Consider the following 22582-nt stretch of genomic DNA (forward strand, 5'->3'; position numbering starts at 1 on the left):
CAGGTTGCTCTGTATGCTAACTCCATTTGAGCTGCATGGCTCAGAGTACAGTGCAGATGTGATGGTGCAGCACCAGAGGTTGATGAACCCTGGCTTTAACCCAGTTGTTCTTGCCTGCATTCCTTTCTGGGAGCTGCAGGAGAAGCGAGCCCAGCCCGAGCAGCTGAGACAAATGACTCTTTGTAGATCATTGCAGTGATGTTAGAGCTGGAACAAATGTCCTTAACTAGCAATCAGAAGCAGGAATACAAGTAATGAGCTATTTTCTACTTGGAAAACAAAACTACTGCATGCTAGCTCTACAGAGGAAGTAGTGACACCAGAGGCAAGCTAAAGAAAGGTCCCAGAGGAACACACACAAGGATTTTAACCAGAGAGCTCCATGCCTATGACCCCTTTCATCACACATACGTTTTGGATGTATCCCTGAATTACCCAGCTCAGAGAAGGGGAGTGCCTGGGAAGGGAAGGAAGCACCAGGGAGAGTGGAACACCACAGCAGCACACATGGTAAGCACCTGCAGTGCTATGTCCTGCTGTGGAACTGTCAGCACAGGAGAGACATGGACCTGCTGAAGAAGGTCCAGAGGATGCCACACAGATGATTCAAGGGTTGGAAACTCTCTGTTGTGATGAGAACAAGCTAAGAGAGTTGGCGTTGTTCAGCCTGGAGAAAAGGCTCTGGGGAGACCTTATTTTAGAATAGAATAGAATAGAATAGAACAGAATAGAATAGAATAGAATAGAATAGAATAGAATAGAATAGAATAGAATAGAATAGAATAGAATAGAATAGACCAGGTTGGAAGAGACCTCCAAGATCATCCAGCCTAACCTAGCACCCAGCCCTAGACAATCAACCATACCATGGCACTAAGTACCTCAGCCAGGCTTGGCTTCAACACCTCCAGGGACAGCAACTCCACCACCTCCCTGGGCAGCCCATTCCAATGCCAATCACTCTCTCTGTCAACAACTTCCTCCTAACATCCAGCCTAGACCTGCCCTGGCACAGCTTGAGACTGTATCCTCTTGTTCTGTTGCTGCTTGCCTGGCAGGAGAGACCAACCCCCACCTGGCTACAATGTCCCTTTAGGTAGTTGTAGACAGCAATGAGCTCTGCCCTCAGCCTCCTCTTCTGCAGGCTGCACACCCCCAGCTCCCTCAGGCTCTCCTCACAGGGCTCTGCTCCAGGCCCCTCACCAGCTTCCTTGCCCTTCTCTGGACACCTTCCAGCACCTCAACATCTCTCTTGAATTGAGGAGCCTCGCAACACTAAAAGGGATATGCAAGAAAGATGGGGACAGACTTTTTGACAGAGGCTGTTGTAACAGGACAAGGGTTGATGGTTTTAAACTAAAAGACATGGGATTCAAATTGGATGGAAGGATGATATTTTTGTGCTAAGGGTGGTGAGCCACCGGCCCAGGTTGCCCAGAGAGGTGGTAGAGAGATGCCACATCCCCAGAAACATTCCAGGTCAGGTTGTTTGGGGCTCTGAGCAGCCTGCTCTAGTTGAAGATGTCCCTGCTGACTGCAGGTGCTTGGACTAGTCTGATTCTTCTATAACTCCACATAACAGATCACAGTCTCACAGTATCACCAAGGTTGGAAGAGACCTCACAGATCATCAAGTCCAATCCTTTACCACAGAGCTCAAGGCCAGACCATGGCACCAAGTGCCACGTCCAATCCTGCCTTGAACAGCTCCAGGGACGGCGACTCCACCACCTCCCCGGGCAGCCCATTCCAGTGTCCAATGACTCTCTCAGGGAAGAACTTTCTCCTCACCTCCAGCCTAAATCTCCCCTGGCACAGCCTGAGGCTGTGTCCTCTCGTTCTGGTGCTGGCCACCTGAGAGAAGAGAGCAACCTCCTCCTGGCCACAACCTCCCCTCAGGTAGTTGTAGACAGCAATGAGGTCACCCCTGAGCCTCCTCTTCTCCAGGCTAACCAATCCCAGCTCCCTCAGCCTCTCCTCGTAGGGCTGTGCTCAAGGCCTCTCCCCAGCCTCGTCGCCCTTCTCTGGACATGCTCAAGCATCTCAATGTCCCTCCTAAACTGGGGGGCCCAGAACTGAACACAGCACTCAAGGTGTGGTCTAAGCAGTGCAGAGTCCAGGGGCAGAATGACCTCCCTGCTCCTGCTGGCCACACCATTCCTGATGCAGGCCAGGATGCCACTGGCTCTCTTGGCCACCTGGGCACACTGCTGGCTCATGTTCAGGTGGGTATCAATCAGCACCCCCAGATCCCTCTCTGTCTGGCTGCTCTCAGCCACTCCGACCCCAGCCTGTATCTCTGCATGGGGTTGCTGTGGGCAAAGTGCAGCACCCTGCACTTGGAGCTATTGAACTCCATCCCCTTGGACTCTGCCCATCTGTGCAGGCGGTCAAGGTCCTGCTGCAGAGCCCTTCTGCCCTCCAACCCAGCCACATCTGCCCCCAGCTTGGTGTCATCTGCACACTTGCTGATGACTGACTCCATGCCCTCATCCAGATCATCTATGAAGATGTTAAAGAGGATGGGGCCCAGCACTGATCCCTGAGGGACACCACTAGTGACAGCTGCCAGCTGGATGTGGCACCATTCACCACCACTCTCTGGGTCTGGCCCTCCAGCCAGTTCCTAACCCAGCACAGAGTGTTGCCATCCAAGCCATGGGCTGACAGCTTAGCCAGCAGTTTGCTGTGGGGGACAGATGAACAGTAGTTGCAAGTCTGAATGCTTATTTGAAAGTGAAGCCTCCACCAATGCAATTTCGGTGCTGCTGAGTTGATCTACAATAACATCTGAGTTTTGCCCAGGGTGTCTGATAAGAATTCAGATCTAACTGTTGGGGGGTTTAAATACTGAAACCATCCAAACTATGCAGGGCATCACATCTTCTATGTTTATTTTTGTGCCCAATCTAGACTCTACATCAGCTGTCCTCACAGCTTGGTAGTGTAAAGTGCTGGAAAGCTACCAACACACACATATATATATATATATATATAAACTTCCCTTTCGGTTCCCATTGAATCATAGAATCAAGCAGGTTGGAAGAGACCTCCAAGCTCAGCCAGGCCAACCTAGCACCCAACCCTACCCAATCAACCAGACCATGGCACTAAGTGCCTCATCCAGGCTTTGCTTCAACACCTCCAGGGACAGTGACTCCTCCACCTCCCTGGGCAGCCCATTCCAATGCCAATCACTCTTGGTAGAAGAACAGGTTCCTTTTCTCTCTGCGTCACTAAAAGGTGACTGTGCCTGTTGACTACAAGCAATGTGAGCACAGAATATCTCAACAGAGAGGGTGTGAGGCTGCTTCTACAGCCATCACACTGGAAAGGACAGTGTTCAAGGGGTCTGCAGTAGGTGAAAGTGCTGGCAGCCACTTGGGGAAAGGATTCTGTTACTGCTGGGGTATTTTGGGCTCCAGACTGCAATGTTTAGAATGTGTTTTCTCAGACAGTTCTGGGGGCAGCCCCTCCACCATGGCAACTAACATATGGCTTTGCGTTGCTGTTAGTAATCACAGAACAGGAAGAAAAAGAAGGAAAAAAAGAGAAGGCCTTTGCATACACAGACTAGGAAGGTCTAGGAGAGCATTCTCCAAGGCTGAAACCAGAAGATATAAGTTGCTACAATGCATATTTCCACTTCTCATCCAATTGAAAAAGCAGCCTATAGCTCATTTATTTTGCTGAGCTACCAGAGCTCAAGGATGCTGTTGAACACTGCCTGGATAGAAGCACAACAAAAGGGAAAACTGCCGCTTAATATAAGGGGATGGTCCTGTTCAGTATCTTTACTGATGATCTGGGCCAGGGGATTGAGTCCAGCATCAGTAAGTTTGCAGATGACACCAAGCTAGGAGCAGGTGTGGAGCTGTTGGAGGGTAGGAGAGCCCTGCAGAGGGACCTGGCCAGGCTGGATGGGTGGGCAGAGGCCAATGGGATGAGACTGAACAAGGCCAAGGGCAGGGTTCTGCACTTCGGCCACAACAACCCCAAGCAGCACTACAGGCTGGAGACAGAGTGGCTGAGAGCAGCCAGGCAGAGAGGGAGCTGGGGGTATGGATGGAGCGGAGCTGAAGAGGAGTCAGCAGTGTGCCCAGGTGGGCAGCAGAGCCAATGGCATCCTGGGCTGGCTCAGGAGCAGTGTGGGCAGCAGGAGCAGGGAGGTTCCTCTGCCCCTGTACTCAGCACTGCTCAGGCCACACCTTGAGTGCTGTGTCCAGCTCTGGGCTCCTCAATTCAAGAGAGATGTTGAGGTACTGGAACATGTCCAGAGAAGGGCAGCAAGGCTGGGGAGAGTGCTGGAGCAGAGCCCTGTGAGGAGAGGCTGAGGGAGCTGGGGGTGTTTAGCCTGCAGCAGAGGAGGCTCAGGGCAGAGCTCACTGCTGTCTACAGCTACCTGAAGGGAGGTTGTAGCCAGGTGGGGTTGGGCTCTGCTGCCAGGCAAGCAGCAAAAGAACAAGGGGACACAGTCTGAAGCTGTGGCAGGGCAGGTCTAGGCTGGATGTGAGGAGGAAGTTGTTGTCAGAGAGAGTGATTGGCATTGGAATGGGCTGCCCAGGGAGGTGGTGGAGTCACTGTCCCTGGAAGTGCTGAAGCAAAGCCTGGCTGAGGCACTTAGTGCCATGGTCTGGTTGACTGGACAGGGCTGGGTGCTAGGTTGGACTGGCTGAGCTTGGAGGTCTCTTCCAGCCTGCTTGATTCTATGATTCTATGATTCTACGACTGTGCCACAGGTTGGTTTTGGTGAAAATTAGCCAATGTATGAATTAATTGTAACTTTGTACCAATCTGTAAAGTTCACATAAGTCTGCCTGACTTGGCTAACACACCTCTTCTGAAACACTATAAAAATGCTGCATTTGCCTTACTTTCATCCCCTCTTTTGCTTGTTACCCTGCCCTGCTCACTCTCCTTCTGACTGGTACCCTTGCTCACGCACACGCCTCGGCACAGAGCAGCACTCGCTCTGCATTCGCATCGCACCGCAGCATCGAAGCTACAGCCGGCTCGGGACAGCACGGTCACAGTCAGCGCTCCGATCCTCGCCAGCCTTCGGACGCCAGCGCCCGCAGAGGCTCGGACAGCGCACTATAATCCACCGTATTTAGAGCTTCTCTGACCTGCATTCGGACAGTGAGTAACTGACAAAACTTAATCTAAGCTGTCTACAACTACCTTGCTGTCTACAACTACCTGCTGTCTACAACTACCTGCTGTCTACAACTACTTTGCTGTCTACAACTACCTGCTGTCTACAACTACTAAGCTGTCTACAACTACCTTGCTGTCTACAACTACTTTGCTGTCTACAACTACCTTGCTGTCTACAACTACCTGCTGTCTACAACTACCTGCTGTCTACAACTACTTTGCTGTCTACAACTACCTTGCTGTCTACAACTACTTTGCTGTCTACAACTACCTTGCTGTCTACAACTACCTGCTGTCTACAACTACTTTGCTGTCTACAACTACCTGCTGTCTACAACTACTTTGCTGTCTACAACTACCTTGCTGTCTACAACTACCTTGCTGTCTACAACTATCATGCTGTCTACTACTTTGCTGTCTACAACTACCTTGCTGTCTACAACTACCTGCTTGACCGCGCCCGCAGAGGCTCGGACAGCGCGCTATAATCCACGGTATTTAGAACTTCTCTGACCTGTATTCAGACAGTGAGTGACAAAACTTAATCTAAGCTGTCTACAACTACCTTGCTGTCTACAACTACTTTGCTGTCTACAACTACCTTGCTGTCTACAACTACTTGCTGTCTACAACTACTTTGCTGTCTACAACTACCTGCTGTCTACAACTACTTTGCTGTCTACAACTACCTGCTGTCTACAACGACCTGAGGGGAGGTTGTGGCCAGGAGGAGGTTGCTCTCTTCTCTCAGGTGGCCAGCACCAGAACAAGAGGACACAGCCTCAGGCTGTGCCAGGGGAGATTTAGGCTGGAGGTGAGGAGAAAGTTCTTCCCTGAGAGAGTCATTGGACACTGGAATGGGCTGCCCGGGGAGGTGGTGGAGTCGCCGTCCCTGGAGCTGTTCAAGGCAGGACTGGACGTGGCACTTGGTGCCATGGTCTGGCCTTGAGCTCTGTGGTAAAGGGTTGGACTGGATGATCTGTGAGGTCTCTTCCAACCTTGGTGATACTGTGATGCTGTAAAGACTGAGCAATCTCTCAAGCTTCCAGCGGACTCTCTCAAATCACAGACTCTCTTCATTTTAGTCATTCTGTATTTTAATTCGCAACCGCGGACCAAGAACTTACATGGGATAGAATCATAGAATCATAGAATCAACCAGATTGGAAGAGACCTCCAAGATCATCCAGTCCAACCTATCACCCAGCCCTAACCAGTCAACCAGACCATGGCACTAAGTGCCTCATCCAGTCTTTTCTTGAAGACCCCCAGGGACGGTAATTTCTAGTGTTTATAGTAATAAATCTCTTAAATTCTTTCAAATTCGGCCTCACATTTCATTCCCCCAAACCCAAACAAACTTTCCCCTCTCCGCAACACCAGGTCACCACTAAACCATGCCCCTCCATACCATATCTACACATCTCTTCAATCCTCCCAGGAATGCCAATTCTACCACTTCTCTGGGCAGCCTGTTCCAAGGGTCTGATATCCCTTCTGGGGAGAAATTGTTCCTCCCCTATCACAACTTGAGGCCATCTCTTCTTGTCCTATGGCTTGCTCCTTGGGAGAAGAGGTCAAACTGATGCTTGGTTCAGCAAGAAGACACTGGCACAGGTTGCCCAGAGAGGTTGTGGCTGCTCCCTCCCTGGAGGTGTTCAAGGCCAGGTTGGATAAGATCTTGAACCACCTGTTCTAGTGTCCCTGATTATGGCAGGGGGTTGGAACTGGATGATCTCTGAGGTCCCTTCCAACTTAAACCATTCGATGATAAGAAGGTGTCCCTTGAACCTGATCCTGCTTTTTTCCAGGCTAAGCAACCTGAGTTCCCTCAGCCACTCCTCATTAGACAGACTTACTCTCAGGAAGGTAGCAGTATATTAGAGCATTAGCAACACAGTCCTTGGGCTGCTGCTTGGCTCCAAGATTCATCACTTGTAGCATCTGAGAAGGAAGGGATGCACCTGATCAGTCGCTGCCTGCTTCTGCAGCACTGACACAGCAAGAGAGATGAGCTGTATGCAGGTGAAGCCTACAGAGCAGAGGAAATCAAGAGTGCAGCTTTGCCTAAACTAAACCCATCCCCTCAGTGTTTTGGGAAGCAAGAAACCCCTGAAACTAAAGGCCTCCTGAGTCAACCTCTTCTTTACATACTGGGTAGCAATTCATGGCAATGCCAGACCACTGCAACGGGCACCAGTATGGGAGACTTGAATACACTGCACTGAGAGAGCCCATAATCCCCACCAGCCGTGGGGCACAGCAGCAGACTGCAAGGAGGAGGAGGAGGAGGAGGAGGAGGAATGCTGTCTTCATTTTACACAGAGTGGGATGAGATACAGACACAAGCAGGGTGTTCTGTTGCTGATGAAAGACTGCTGATTGCACACAGAAATAGCTTGTTGATGGCAAAATCTGGGGAAGCACCAGTGATAGAAATAAAGATGTTTTAAAGGGCCACACCAGAAGTGTGGTGTGCTCCATTCCAATACCTGCAGGGGACCTAGAGGAAGGCTGGGGAAGGACTGTGTAGAAGGGATTGTAGTGATAGGATGAGGGGCAATGGTTTGAAACTGGAGGAGGGCAGATTTAGGTTGGGCATCAGGAGAAATTCTTTACAGTGAGAGTGGTGAAATACTGGAACAGGCTGCCCAGGCATGTGGTTGTGGCCCTGTCCCTGGAGACATTCAAGATGAGACTCAGTGTGGCCCTGGGCAGCCTGATCTAGTTGGAGGTGTCCCTGCTGACTGCAGGGGGGCTGGACAAAGTGACCTTTGAGGGTACTTGCTGTGAATCTGTGAATTATACATTTTTCTTTCCTTCTCTCTGTTCACTCACCAGGAAGGCTTCTGTTGTCCAGCTAGAGATGATAGTGGTGGCCAAGGGCACATCATGGGCTGCAAAGCCCCCATGACCTGCATATGGACAATTCTTGCTTGCAGAATCTTCTATCACTTTTCTGTTGCTACAATAAACAGACTTGGAAAAAAAACCAACAACAACATTAAGAACAATTCACTAATCACAGAAGGGGTAAAAACCTTGTGACAAATGCAAATCCTGTTCAATGTAACTTTAGTATACAGGAATTAATGTGAATGTTGGGTTACTTCTCTGACTTGCATCTCCCTAGAAGCATAGAATCAGTCAGGGTGGGAAGGGACCACAAGGATCAGGCAGTTCCAACCCCCCTGCCATGCCCAGGGACACCCTACCCTAGAGCAGGCTGCCCACAGCCTCAGCCAGCCTGGCCTTAAACACCTCCAGCCATGGGGCCTCAACCACCTCCCTGGGCAACCCATTCCAGCCTCTCACCACTCTCCTGCTCAACAACTTCCTCCTCACCTCCAGCCTGACTCTCCCCACCTCCAGCTTTGCTCCATTCCCCCCAGTCCTGGCACTCCCTGAGAGCCTAAAAAGTCCCTCCCCAACTTTTTTGTAGCCCCCTTCAGATCCTGGAAGGCCACAAGAAGGTCACCTGGGAGCCTCCTCTGCTCCAGCCTGCACAGCCTCAACTCTTTCAGTCTGTCCTCACAGCAGAGCTGCTGCAGCCTCTGAGCACCCTCCTGGCCCTTCTCTGGACACACTCCAGCATCTCCACATCCCTATTGTAATGGGGGCTCCAGAACTGGATGCAGGACTCCAGGTGGGGTCTCAGCAGAGTGCAGTAGAGGGGGAGAATCACCTCTCTGGCCCTGTAATCACCTCCCTCACCTTGTTGGCCACACTTCTGCTGCTGCAGCCCAGGCTCTGCTTGGCTTTCTGGGCTGCAAGTGCACACTGCTGGCTCCTGTTGAGCTTCTCCTCCAGCAGCACCCCCAAGTCCCTCTCCTCAGGGCTGCTCTCCAGCCACTCACTGCCCACCATGGATTTGTGCTTGGCATTGCCCCAACCCAGCTGCAGGACCTTGCCCTTGGTCTTGCTGAATCTCCTGAGGTTGGCTTGTGCCCACCTCTGCAGCCTATCCAGGTCCCTCTGGATGGATCCCTGCCCTCCAGCCTGGCTGCTGCACCACACAGCTTGGTGTGCTCAGCAAACTTGCTGAGGCTGCACTCAGTGCCACTGTCCATGGCACCTACAAAGATGTTGAATACGACTGGCCCCAGGACTGATCCCTGAGGGACTGCACTTGTCACTGGCCTGCACTTGGACATGGAGCCATATCTCCAAACCTTTTTGCTAGTTGCTAATACTGTTACTAAAACATGTGTGCTCAATAAATAAGATGCTGTAATACTAGAAGAGCAAATCCTGGAGTACTTTGCTTGCAAATGCCTTCAGTGGTTCAGGTTCTACACACCTAAAAATCATGGGGGTTTAGGTATGATACAAACTAATTCATACACTGGAGGCCATAAGCAAACCCATGCAGTTTTTAGATGGTGGGTTTCTTCCTCTCTCATGTCCTTTAGCTTCATCTTCCTGATTTGTCATTGTAGTGCCAGATTATTTGCATCCACATCAACAGCAGATTTAGGTGGGTGAAATTTGCACCCCCAATCAGTAACCTCGTAATGAGTTATAGTTGTACTGATGGCACTGATGGTCATGATCTCCTAATCACACTAATTTTTGTTTTTTTTCACAGTATCACCAAGGTTGGAAGAGACCTCATAGATCATCAAGTCCAACCCTTTACCACAGAGCTCAAGGCCAGACCATGGCACCAAGTGCCACGTCCAGTCCTGCCTTGAACAGCTCCAGGGACGGCGACTCCACCACCTCCCCGGGCAGCCCATTCCAGTGTCCAATGACTCTCTCAGGGAAGAACTTTCTCCTCACCTCCAGCCTAAATCTCCCCTGGAGCAGCCTGAGGCTGTGTCCTCTTGTTCTGGTGCTGGCCACCTGAGAGAAGAGAGCAACCTCCTCCTGGCCACAACCTCCCCTCAGGTAGTTGCAGACAGCAATAAGGTCTGCCCTGAGCCTCCTCTTCTCCAGGCTAACCAATCCCAGCTCCCTCAGCCTCTCCTCGTAGGGCTGTGCTCAAGGCCTCTCCCCAGCCTCGTTGCCCTTCTCTGGACACGCTCAAGCATCTCAATGTCCCTCCTAAACTGGGGGGCCCAGAACTCAGGATTCACCCTCTGAAGCACCCTAGAAGTAATTATTCCAAACCCAAGCCTAGGCAGTGAGACAACTCTGCCAGCCACTAAACCCTGTGAGTTCATTGCGTCTGTACCCCATCTCTGTGCTCCTGCTGACAGCCCTGCTGGTGTCCTTTCCTCTCAGATCACAGAGTCACAGACACATCCAGGCTGGAAAAGCCCCTCCAGATCACCAAGTCCAACCTATAACCCTGCTCAACAAGATTCACCTTAAACTGTGTATCGTTAAGCACCACATCCAAACAACCCTTAAAAGCATCCAGGGTGGGAGACTCAACCACCTCTCTGGGCAGCTCATTCCAGTGCCTGAGCACTCTCTCCATGAAAAACTTTGTCCTAAACTCCAGTTTAAACCTACCCAGTCTCAGCTTGAGGCCATTCCCTTCTGTTCTGTCTCCAATCGCTCAAGAGAAGAGACCAGCAGCAGCCTCTCCACAATGTCCCTTCAGGTACTCTCCTCAGCCTCCTCTTCCTCAAACTAACCATCACTAGCAGCCTCAGTTGCTCCTCATACAATTTATTTTCTAGGACTTTCACCAACTTTGTTGCCGTCCTCTGGACCCACTCCAGCACCTCCACAGCTCTCTTGTATTGCAGCTGAACTGTGGGCAAATGACTTCATCTCAGGCCTCAGTAGCATCCACCTGCAGAACAGAAGATGCTGTTTCTCCCTGTAACTTTTCCATGCTTGGGCAAATGTGATCATTGAATCATAGAATCATAGAATCAACCAGGTTGGAAGAGACCTCCAAGATCATCCAGTCCAACCTAGCACCCAGCCCTAACCAATCAACCAGACCATGGCACTAAGTGCCTCAGCCAGGCTTTGCTTGAAGACCCCCAGGGACAGTGCCTCCACCACCTCCCTGGGCAGCCCATTCCAATGCCAATCACTCTCTCTGTGAAGAACTTCTTCCTAATATCCAGCCTATACCTCCCCTGGCACAACTTGAGACTGTGTCCCCTTGTTCTATTGCTGGTTGCCTGGGAGAAGAGGCCACCCCCCACCTGGCTACAATGTCCCTTCAGGTAGTTGTAGACAGTAATAAGATCACCCCTGAGCCTCCTCTTCTCCAGGCTAAACAGGCCCAGCTCCCTCAACCTCTCCTCATAGGATTTGTGCTCCAGGCCCCTCACCAGCTTTGTTGCCCTTCTCTGGACATGTTCCAGCACCTCAACATCTTTCTTGAATTGAGGGGCCCAGAACTGGACACAGCACTCAAGGGGTGGCCTGACCAGTGCTGAGTACAGGGGAAGAATAACCTCCCCTGTCCTACTGGCCACACTGCTCCTGATGCAGGCCAGGATGCCATTGGCTCTCTTGGCCACCTGGGCACTGCTGCCTCATCTTCAGCTACTATCTATCAGTACCCCCAGGTCCCTTTCCTCCTGGCTGCTCTCAGCCACTCAGTCCCCAGCCTGTAGTGCTGCTTGGGGTTGTTGTGGCCAAAGTGCAGAACCCTGCCCTTGGCCTTGTTCAATCTCATCCCATTGGCCTCTGCCCACCCATCCAGCCTGGCCAGGTCCCTCTGCAGGGCTCTCCTACCTTCCAACAGATCAACACCTGCTCCTAGCTTGGTGTCATCTGCATCATTGCTTCCACCATTAACACTTCTGCTCTGTTGAGTGTAGTTTTAAGAAAGTCCTGAGCATGAAACATCTTCCCATCCCACCCCCATGCCTGCTGCTCTCATTGGGAGACCTGGGAGTGGGGACTGCACTGTGTGCAGTGCCCAGATGAGTCTAAGGTGCATCTAACCACACCAGGACTGCACTGTGCAGTGTCCAGATGAGTCTAAGGTGGATCTAACCACACCATGCCAGCAGTGCAGAGGCAGGATGGGGCAACCTGCCATGACCTGCAGTCCTGTCAGTGATGCTGTGCACTGAGGATGGTGAGACACTGGCCTGGGTTGTTGCCCCATTGCTGGAAACATTCCAGGCCAGGTGGGACGGGGCTCTGAGCAACCTGCCCTAGCTGGTGTCTCCGCTGGCTGCAGGGGGGCATGATAAGACGATCTCTAAATGCACTTCCACCCCAAGCCGATCTGAGTCTGTGATTCCACCGAGATGCTCTTCAGCATCGCTCAGATCCTGCAACGCCGCAGCTACCGACCCCGCGCGTTTTCCGCGCAGGCCAGGTGGGCAGGAGCGGCAGGAAAAGCCTCGAACCTCTCCGCCGCCAGCCACCGGTTGTCCCCCACCGCGCCGGCAACCGCGGGGCCGAACCTGGCCGAGCCGCCGCCCCCGGGCGCGCAGCGGGGCGGGAGCGGAGCCGGCGGCCGCAGCCGGAGCCCGGCGGAAGGCAGGCGACGGCAGGATGGTGAGCGACCGGGGGGTCGTGGGGTGGCCGTGGAGCGGACAGTGGGGTGGGGAGGGGTCCAGAGCCTGCGGGAGGACCGCGGGGAGCTGCGGGGTCAAGTGGAGAGGTACGGAGCCTGCCACAGCCCCGGGCGGCGCTGGGCTGGCTCCGGGCAGGGCGGCGGAGGTGAGCCAGGACAGGCAGAGAGCTCTGGTCAAGGACAACCGGCCCCAGCCGTGGTCAGACAGCTCCAGCGGCGGACAGACAGCTCCAGCCGGGGACAGGCAGACAGGTCTGTCTGGGCACAGACACACGGCTTCATCCGGGGACAGCCAGCTCTGGTCGGGGACAGAGGGACTGCTCCGGCTGAGGACAGACAAGCTCCTGCCGCTCGCCGGCCTGAGGGAGCAGCCGGCTTGCCGTGGCCGGGGCAGGCTGCTGACCCACATAGCTCCGGATCACATCTGCCTTAGGCTGCCGCCGTAGTTGTAGCTGATAGTTCTAGTTCATCCCGTACCATTTCCCCGCCCCCAGCGTGCGGTCTGTAAGCGCTATCACGAAACCCAGCCATCGCGGCAAAGCCAGACCGGTGCTGCAGAGCGGAGCGGCTGCCCATGGGCCACGCTCCCGGCGGCTCCGCTGGGCTCTCAGCCGCAAAACGGCACCGAACGCATCTGCTCCGCTTTGCTGACCGCGGAGTGAGCGGCTGCGCTCTGCACTGGCTGGCATAATGGCTGTCAAACGTTACTTTCTCTTTTGCAACAGAGAATTAGCAGCTTCCGAAAGACAAAGAGGGGGCAGGTTGGGGCTGCACTTGGAACATCGATGTCTATTTGCGTGTTCGTCTCTTTTGCAGTATGGGTTTATAAATACGTGCCTGAAGTCTCTGGTGGTTGAGAAGTATGGTGAAGAAATGTGGGAGAAATTAAGGTAAGATGTTCCCAAGAGCTGTAAAGTGTTGAAGGGAACTGCTCAGGAAGAAGACTCCCATTTGTCACTTGTAAATGGCAGCTAATGTCTGCCTCGATCTGTTATCTGAAGTAACGAGCAGAGCAAAAGCCAGAGTTTCTTACCTTGTAACACTTCAAACTCTGATACTAATTTCTCCCAATTAATTTGCTGTATCAGATAATGAAGGGTGACATTCAGGCTCACAGACAATCGTGCAATAGCCTGGCTGGCTCGCTGTGACAATACTGAGAAGTAATTACACTGAAAAGATGTCCTCCCTGATGTGGAGCCACTGTAATTCCAGCACTGGCAGAAAAGCAGCTCAATATGTTAGCTGCTCTGGGGTTTATCTTTACTGTGTGCTATGTTCCAAGACATAAAGCTATCTGAGTGACACTTAGACACCTACATCCCATAGCCAGTGAAGCCTGTATGAAACCCCAACAAGGTTTGGGGTAAAACTGAGGAGATCCAAGAGGCCATTGTGAACAAGAAGCCAGTAGACAAAAAGACAAAGACCAATGCTTCCTTGCTCCCCACAGAATGGTGCCCCAATCCTTGGAAGAGTTCAGCAGAGATCACAGTATCACAGTATCACACAGCATCACCAAGGTTGGAAGAGACCTCACAGATCATCAAGTCCAACCCTTTACCACAGAGCTCAAGGCCAGACCATGGCACCAAGTGCCACGTCCAATCCTGCCTTGAACAGCTCCAGGGACAGCGACTCCACCACCTCCCCGGGCAGCCCATTCCAGTGTCCAATGACTCTCTCAGTGAAGAACTTTCTCCTCACCTCCAGCCTAAATTTCCCCTGGCACAGCTTGAGGCTGTGTCCTCTCGTTCTGGTGCTGGCCACCTGAGAGAAGAGAGCAACCTCCCCCTGGCCACAACCACCCTTCAGGTAGCTGTAGACAGCAATAAGGTCTCCCCTGAGCCTCCTCTTCTCCAGGCTAACCAATCCCAGCTCCCTCAGCCTCCCTCATAGGGCTGTGCTCGAGGCCTCTCCCCAGCCTCGTTGCCCTTCTCTGGACATGCTCAAGCATCTCAATGTCCCTCCTAAACTGGGGGGCCCAGTCTGAACACAGCACTCAAGGTGTGGTCTAAGCAGTGCAGAGTACAGGGGCAGAATGACCTCCCTGCTCCTGCTGGCCACACCATTCTTGATGCAGGCCAGGATGCCAGATGCCAGATGCCAGATGTAGAGGTGGGCACCACCATCCAGCCGTGTTAAAGCAACACTCTTAACCCGTTCAGCAAAGTAGAGTGTTCTAATGCAATGCCTGAAGGAGATTACGGAGCGGGTTAGAAGCAAACGCTGCTAATAGTGGTGGCATGGCTTGGGTTGGAAGGGACCTTTAAAAGCCATCTAGTCCAAGCCCTTTGAAGTGGGCAGGGACATCTTCAACTGGATCAGGTCGCTCAGAGCCCTGAACAACATGTCCTGGAATGTATCCAGAGATGGGGCTTTTATGACCTCTCTGGTTAGTGTCTCAGCACTCTCACTATCAAAAAAAGTTTCTTTATATCTGGTCTAAATCTCCCCTTTTCAGTTTAAAACCGTCACTCCTTGTCGTGCTTGATGAGTGCCAGTTAGGTCACCCAAGCATGCTTCATTTGCTGCGCTGCTGAGACACGAATATTGCCTTTTCTTCTGCAGACTGCAGGCTGGCGTCCAGGATTCCTTCTTGACTTTTGAGGTTTACAGAGATGAGATCACAATGCAGCTTGTTGACAAAGCCTGCAAAATATTGGGTATGTATCACTGTGCCTCAAAAGTGAACCACCCTGATTCAAGCCTGGGACTGCAGCCCACGTGGTAGCCTCCTTTGTTCTTTGCAATGCGCTCCTCGTGTTGCACATTTTCTGCCTTCACTCCTAATCCACCTGACAGTATCCCAAGAATTGACAAGCCTTTCTTGTTACAGAGTTTTAGAATGGTAGGGATTGGGAGGGACCTTTGGAGATCATCTAGTCCAACCTCTCTGCTAACGCAGGATCACACGGGGCATGCTGGCAAAATGACAACCAGCAGGGGTTTGGGATCTCTCCAGATAAGGAGACTCCACCACCTCTCTGTGTAGGTTGTTACAGGGCTCTGGCACCCTCACAGGAGAGAAGTTTCTCCTCATATTCACCTCCTGAGTTGAAGTTTGTGCCCATTGGCCCTTGTCCTGTCACAAGGCATCGCTGGAAAGAGTTTGGCCTCCATCCTTTAGATATTGATCAGCACTGATAAGATCCCCTCTCAGTCTTCTCCAGGCTAAACATCCCTAGGTCTCAGCCTTTTCTTGTCTGAGAGATCCCCTCATCATCTTTGTAGACTCCTCAGGATTCTCTCCAGTAGTTCCCTGTCTCTCTTGAACTGGAGAGCCATGAACTGGATGCAACACTCCAGATGTGGCCTCACTAAGGCAGGGTAGAGAGGGAAGAGAACCTCCCTTGACCTGCTGGTCACACTCTTCTTAACCTGCCCCAAGATGCTATTGCTCTTCTTGGCCATACAGACATATTGCTGGCTCATGGTTATTCATTAATCTCTCTTTATTTTGCAAGGTGTTCCTGCTGACATAGTTCTGAGAGAGTTTGGAGAGTATTTCTTTGAGTTCTGCAAACGTTCAGGCTATGACCACATGCTGAGGACTCTGGGTGGCAACCTCTACGAGTTCATAGAGAACCTGGATGCACTCCACAGCTACCTGTCCCTTTCTTACCAGGCAAGTCCAAGTATGAGTTACTGGGCAGGCATGGCTGGAATTTGCCAGATTTGGCAACACAAGGAACAATATCTCAGAGTTGTGAATGAATAACAGAAAAAAAAGATGTTTTGAAACCAAGTGCTCAAAAAATGTTAGTGTGATTCTTTCCGAGTAGTCCTTTAGTGCCTTGGCTGTAGTGGACATTTGATTTTCTTTCAAGGGTGAGCACATCTCATTTTATGTTTTTCAGCTTATTTATATTACTGCTTGTTTTACTAAAACCTAGAGGCTTTTGTCCAGGTAGACCTCACCAATATTTATTATCAGGCAAAGAGGCTGAGGGGTTCCTTGTTCCCCTGTTTCCCTTCAGGAGATGAACGCGCCGTCTTTCAGAGTGGAAAAGAATGAGGACGGGTCAATGCATCTGCATTACTATTCAGACAGAAGAGGTCTGTGCCACATTGTGCCAGGTAATGGAATGCAGCATACAGAGCAGCTGGTGATGCAATATGTACACGAGAGTAACCATGTATTTGCAGGTATACCTCCTTCAGGTTTGAGAAGCTTCTTTCAGGTGAGGACTGACCATGGAAATGAAGCCTAGTAGGATTTAGTCACAAGACACTGCCCTCGGTGTTTCTTTGCTGCCTGATTACTGCTAACTCCCAGTAGCATCCATCAAGGTTTACAGTGTGACAGCTCAGCCCATAAGTGCCCATTCCTGCTACAGAACTCCCATAAAACTCTCTTCCTGGAAGAAAAAATGCAGTTCATGTGTTGATTAGTTCTCAGCCACTCATTCTGCTTGCATTAAAGTGAAGCAGATAGTATAACTGATTTGAAGACCATCCATCCATCCACCCACAAGTAATAAATATTGCTGCAATACACAGAATCTGTAAAAGTGTGTTCAAGAAAAGCCTGGATGAGGCACTTTGTGCCATGGTCTAGTTGACTGGATAGGGCTGGGTGCTAGGTTGGACTGAATGATCATAGAATCATAGAATTAACCAGGTTGGAAGAGACCTCCAAGATCATCCAGTCCAGCCTAGCACCCAGCCCTATCCAGTCAACCAGACCATGGCACTAAGTGCCTCATCCAGTCTTTTCTTGAAGACCCCCAGGGTCTTCCAACCTGGTTGATTCTATGATTCTGTGATTCCACAAGGTTAAACAGCTGTAAGTCTGCAATAGCACTTCATATTCTTTTCTGTCATAGATGTTGGTGAATTCAGAAGTCTACCAAAACCTCCCATTTTGCTGTATCTCATTTCATATTCCTCTTGAAGCACAGAACTCATTGGAATTTCAGACAGAGCTTTCCATGTCATCGTCCAGTACTTTGCCTAAACAGCCAAGCAGAAATGGGGGGACTGATTCTGCATCATCAGGAAAGACATTTCCTTCCCTTCCAGAGAAAATACTCAGTAGCCACTGAAAAACATTGATAGAGCAGCATCTCTTTAGACCCCCTGCACTTCTTAGGTTAATGGGATTTCATATTACTGTGTGTGACTATTTGGACACATTCTTCAGGTGTCCTGCTGAGCTCCTTCTAGGGAAAATAAGCATTTGTCAGCAGACAAGGCAAAAGCAGCAGCAACTTAAAGCTTGTCTTCTACTCACATATTCTGAGCACAGCCATAATCATAGGGATACCACAGGTTACTTTCTTCTTCTGGACTCTTATTGTTCATAGAATCAACCAGGTTGGAAGAGACCTCCAAACTAACCCAGTCCAACCTATCCCCCAGCCCTAGCCAGTCAACCAGACCATGGCACTAAGTGCCCCAGCCAGGCTTTGCTTCAGCACTTCCAGGGACAGCGACTCCACCACCTTCCTGGGCAGCCCATTCCAATGCCAATCACTCTCTCTGGCAACAACTTCCTCCTAACATCCAGCCTAGATCTCCCCTGGCAGAGCTTAGAATCAGAATCAACCAGGTTGGAAGAGACCTCCAAGCTCATCCAGTCCAACCTATCACCCTGCCCTATCCAATCAACCAGACCATGGCACTAAGTGCCTCAGCCAGGCTTTTCTTGCAGACCCCCAGGGATGGTGCCTCCACCACCTCCCTGGGCAGCCCATTCCAATGGGAAATCACTCTCTCTGTGAAGAACTTCTTCCTAATATCCAGCCTATACCTCCCCTGGCACAACTTGAGACTGTGTCCCCTTGTTCTATTGCTGGTTGCCTGGGAAAAGAGGCCACCCCCCACCTGGCTACAATGCACAGCTTGAGACTGTGTCCCCTTGTTCTGTTGCTGCTTGCCTGGCAGAAGAGACCAACCCCACCTGGCTACAACCTCCCTTCAGGGAGTTGCAGACAGTAATGAGCTCTGCCCTGAGCCTCCTCTTCTGCAGGCTGCACACCCCCAGCTCCCTCAGTCTCTCCCCATAGGATTTATGTTCCAGGCCCCTCCCCAGCCTTGCTGCCCTTCTCTTGACACATTCCAGCACCTCAACATCTCTCTTGAATTGAGGGGCCCAGAACTGGACACAGCACTCAAGCTGTGGCCTGACCAGTGCTGAGTACAGGGGAAGAATACTGAAGCAGCAAAACCCCACTGTGGGCACTCAGGAAGGGGAAATCGAAAGGGCTCGTTCATGTCTTCTGTTTTCCCTTCAGGAATCATCGGTGCAGCAGCCCTGGATTTCTTTAACATTGAGATTTCAATGGAAATAGTCAATCAAGTGGAGGAAGAAGAAAGGACTGGGAAAAAAGAGCATATTGTGTTTCTTGTTACTCAAAACCCTGTGTTTTCATACAAGGAAAGAAGTGCACTTTCATGTTCATCTCAGTATCTTGCCGACGCTGAAAAGCAAGTTGAGAACCGAGCAAAGAAAGAGGTATTTTCATATTCATTATCACTACATTAGTAAAATGCAATTAAAAGAAAAGCACCCCTGAATTTTCCATTTCTATCCATTTCAAAAGGATCTTGAAAAAGCCAAGATTACAGCCAGAGACAGAGGGAGCTCTGTTTGTCCTGCCAGGAAAAGTCACTGGAAAACAATAAGAGGAATCGTGGCATTAGGAAAAGGTGAGCTGATTGGTCCGAGGGAGGTTGCCATCACTTCTGAGTCTACTCAGTAAGACAGTCACAGTCTCACAGTATCACCAAGGTTGGAAGAGACCTCACAGATCATCAAGTCCAACCCTTTACCACAGAGCTCAAGGCTAGACCATGGCACCAAGTGCCACGTCCAACCTTGCCTTGAACTGCCCCAGGGACGACGACTCCACCACCTCCCCGGGCAGCCCATTCCAGTGTCCAATGACTCTCTCAGGGAAGAACTTTCTCCTCACCTCCAGCCTAAATTTCCCCTGGTGCAGCCTGAGGCTGTGTCCTCTTGTTCTGGTGCTGGCCACCTGAGAGAAGAGAGCAACCTCCTCCTGGCCACAACCACCCCTCAGGTAGTTGTAGACAGCAATGAGGTCACCCCTGAGCCTCCTCTTCTCCAGGCTAACCAATCCCAGCTCCCTCAGCCTCTCCTCGTAGGGCTGTGCTCAAGGCCTCTCCCCAGCCTCGTCGCCCTTCTCTGGACATGCTCAAGCATCTCAGTGTCCCTCCTAAACTGGGGGGCCCAGAACTGAACACAGCACTCAAGGTGAGGTCTAAGCAGTGCAGAGTACAGGGGCAGAATGATCTCCCTGCTCCTGCTGACCACACCATTCCTGATGCAGTCAGTCCAAGCCTCCCCATCCCCAGCCACCCATCCCTTCTGAAGTTACCCTTCATTCTCCCACTGGATTTGCTTCTGGTTAAGTTTCTTTGGGCAAGACATCAGGAATCAAGTTAAAATTGTGGAGAATAAGAGCGCTTTGTGCCAGCAGATACTTCAATGGTATCTAACCTGTCACTTTTGTCTGTTAAACAGGGCTTTTGTCCCCAAAGTGTTCTTCCATGAGCTGTCATTGTGTGGTACATTCGACACTTCCTTCTTGTGTCACTCGCTCTAAGGTGCCATAGTCTAGTTGATTGGTTAGGGCTGGGTGCTAGGTTGGACTGGATGATCTTGGAGGTCTCTTCCTACCTGGTTGATTCTATGATTCTATAATTCTAAGGTGGTGGATTTAAAAGGCTGTTTTTAACCTGGCAGCTGTTGCTGCTTTCCACAGTTATCACAGAAGCTGAGCATGGTGGGCACTGGAAGGGACCTCTGGGCATCATCTAGACCAACTGCCCTGCTAAAGCAGGGTCACCCAGAGCAGGTGGCCCAGGATCATGCCCTGGTGGTTTTGGAATCTCTTCAGAGATGGAGACTGCACAACCTCTCCGGGCAGCCAGTTCATTAAGTGCACCCTCAATGCACTTAATGGAGCCTAGGTGCTTTTTGTGTGGTTAAGTTCTAAACACTCAGCCAACTCAGATTATTGCTAATCAGAGGTGTGTTAAGCTGCAGAGCATTTAGCACAGACATAGACATGCTTCTGGACCCACATAGTTTTCACCCATTGTGATACTGGGTCCTATCCCACTGAGTGCTGAAAGCTGACTGGCTGGTTTGAGGAGTGTTATGAAGGGGAAATTCATTAATGAGAGATGGTATTTTTTCCCAAAATTAATATTGCTTATTAATGTTGATATTCAGAAGGCAGCCACCCCTGACCACTGATTTTAGTAATCAGTTCTTGCATGGTCATGGAAGCATTTTGCAGATAATAACTAGACCTAGTAATAACCAGCAAGATAGATTAGCATTCATTGAACTAGAAGAGAAGGTTCTTGCAGCCAAATGCCTCTCACGGTCAGTACACTGCCTGCCCACTAGATGGACTCAAGGAGCTCTCTCTGCTTATGGCAGAAGGCAGTGGAGAATCACAAAGAGGCTTTAAGTGTTTACTCACCAAATTATTGTTACCCGATTCATGGGGGCTAGACACAATCCCAGACAGTACCCAGATGCGTTCAGGGAACTCTGCCACTGTCTTGTTGGCTGCTGAGACCTCTGATTGTTCCCAGGCTTCTGGGGAAAAGAGGCAGACAATCTCTGACCTTGTCTCCTGGCTCCTCTGGATGATCTGTGTATCTCCAGGACTTCTTGTCTTGGCAGGAGGTTTTCAGGTGCAGGCAGGATGTCTTGTGACATGCTGTCTCAGCAAGATGTCATGCTGGCTATGCAGGCTGATTGTGGGGAGGCATTTAGAGTCTGTCCCTGGTAAACTCATGACAATGGAGTAGTTTCCAGGCAAACAGTAGGGCAGTAAGCAATGGCAGCAGGCAACAGCAGGCACGAATACAACAGCACAGCACATGTTGTGTTTACCTGTGCATCTCTTTTCATCAATGTGGGCCAAGATTAATTGCCCTTTGGACACAGATTAGCCAATCAGAATGGCAGTGATCCAAGCTTGACCATATTAGGTGAAGCCACAGGCTTGCTTTACCCAAATTTGGGAAAAGCTTAGGCCTTGCACAAGGCAGGCACAAGCTAAGCCTGTGTACCTTGTTTACCACAGGACCAGGACAAGTCTGGGCAGGCAGAGTCCTTAGACATAGTGGCTCCAGGTTCTTTTGTCTTCTTTTCTATGGTTGCTTCTCCCCATAACAGCATAAGGGAGAGCAGAAAAACATGCCTGGGCAAGCCAGGACATGGATAAGTCTATTGTGGGCTTATCAGGCCTACCACAACAATGAGGTACAACCTGATTGAAAATTACCTGGTTTTCTTGCCACAGGTAAGCTCCTGAGAGGATTCGATCCTGTCTATCCCAAAAGCCTCTGGGTTGACACAAAGACATTCTGCAATGGACTTCCTTTTCACATGGTTTTTGACAAAGAGGTAAGACAAGCATGTGGGAAAGGCCTTGAGGTTGCATAAGCCACACAGCAATTTCCTTCTGCTTTGCCTGCCCTGCAGTTCAGTGCTGTGTGTGCTCTGTAACCAATGCCCACACATTTATAGGTGTCCTGGGTCTCATTTAAATTTCCCAGAGACTCAAATACAGTTGATAGAACCAATGACAATTTATAGGATGGCCTTCCCTCTTCCCCCTTCTTTCCCAAGGGAAGGAATTAGATAGAGAGAGAGGGGAAAGGTAAAGCAGACCCAAATAAATAATCTCACTGCGAGTTGGAAGTTAAAAGAAGAGAAGTTTAACAATCAACACAAGGTCTATGAGGTAGGGAGGGTACAAAGGTGTAGGGAAGGGGAAAACAAGGTACAAAACATGTAAATATCACAATATCACAGTATCATCAGGGTTGGAAGAGACCTCACAGATCATCAAGTCCAACCCTTTACCACAGAGCTCAAGGCCAGACCATGGCACCAAGTGCCACATCCAGTCCTGCCTTGAACAGCTCCAGGGACGGCGACTCCACCACCTCCCCGGGCAGCCCATTCCAGTGTCCAATGACTCTCTC

General features: G+C 50.7%; 1 protein-coding gene across 1 annotated transcript in view; it reads left to right on the top strand.

Annotated features, from left to right (window-relative positions):
* The first annotated feature begins 3775 nt into the window (after positions 1-3775).
* Positions 3776-22582, top strand: part of LOC135180257 (guanylate cyclase soluble subunit beta-2-like) — a 39883-nt gene continuing 21076 nt past the window's right edge. Inside the window, exons 1-10 of the mRNA XM_064152632.1 lie at positions 3776-3833; positions 4960-5106; positions 12341-12582; positions 13418-13491; positions 15173-15267; positions 16069-16229; positions 16582-16681; positions 18841-19061; positions 19150-19255; positions 21895-21998. Coding sequence (XP_064008702.1) covers positions 3776-3833; positions 4960-5106; positions 12341-12582; positions 13418-13491; positions 15173-15267; positions 16069-16229; positions 16582-16681; positions 18841-19061; positions 19150-19255; positions 21895-21998 — 1308 coding nt within the window. The remainder of the gene's footprint in view (positions 3834-4959; positions 5107-12340; positions 12583-13417; positions 13492-15172; positions 15268-16068; positions 16230-16581; positions 16682-18840; positions 19062-19149; positions 19256-21894; positions 21999-22582) is intronic.

Source organism: Pogoniulus pusillus, chromosome 13, assembly GCF_015220805.1.
Source record: "Pogoniulus pusillus isolate bPogPus1 chromosome 13, bPogPus1.pri, whole genome shotgun sequence".
NCBI classification, from domain to species: Eukaryota; Metazoa; Chordata; class Aves; order Piciformes; family Lybiidae; genus Pogoniulus; species Pogoniulus pusillus.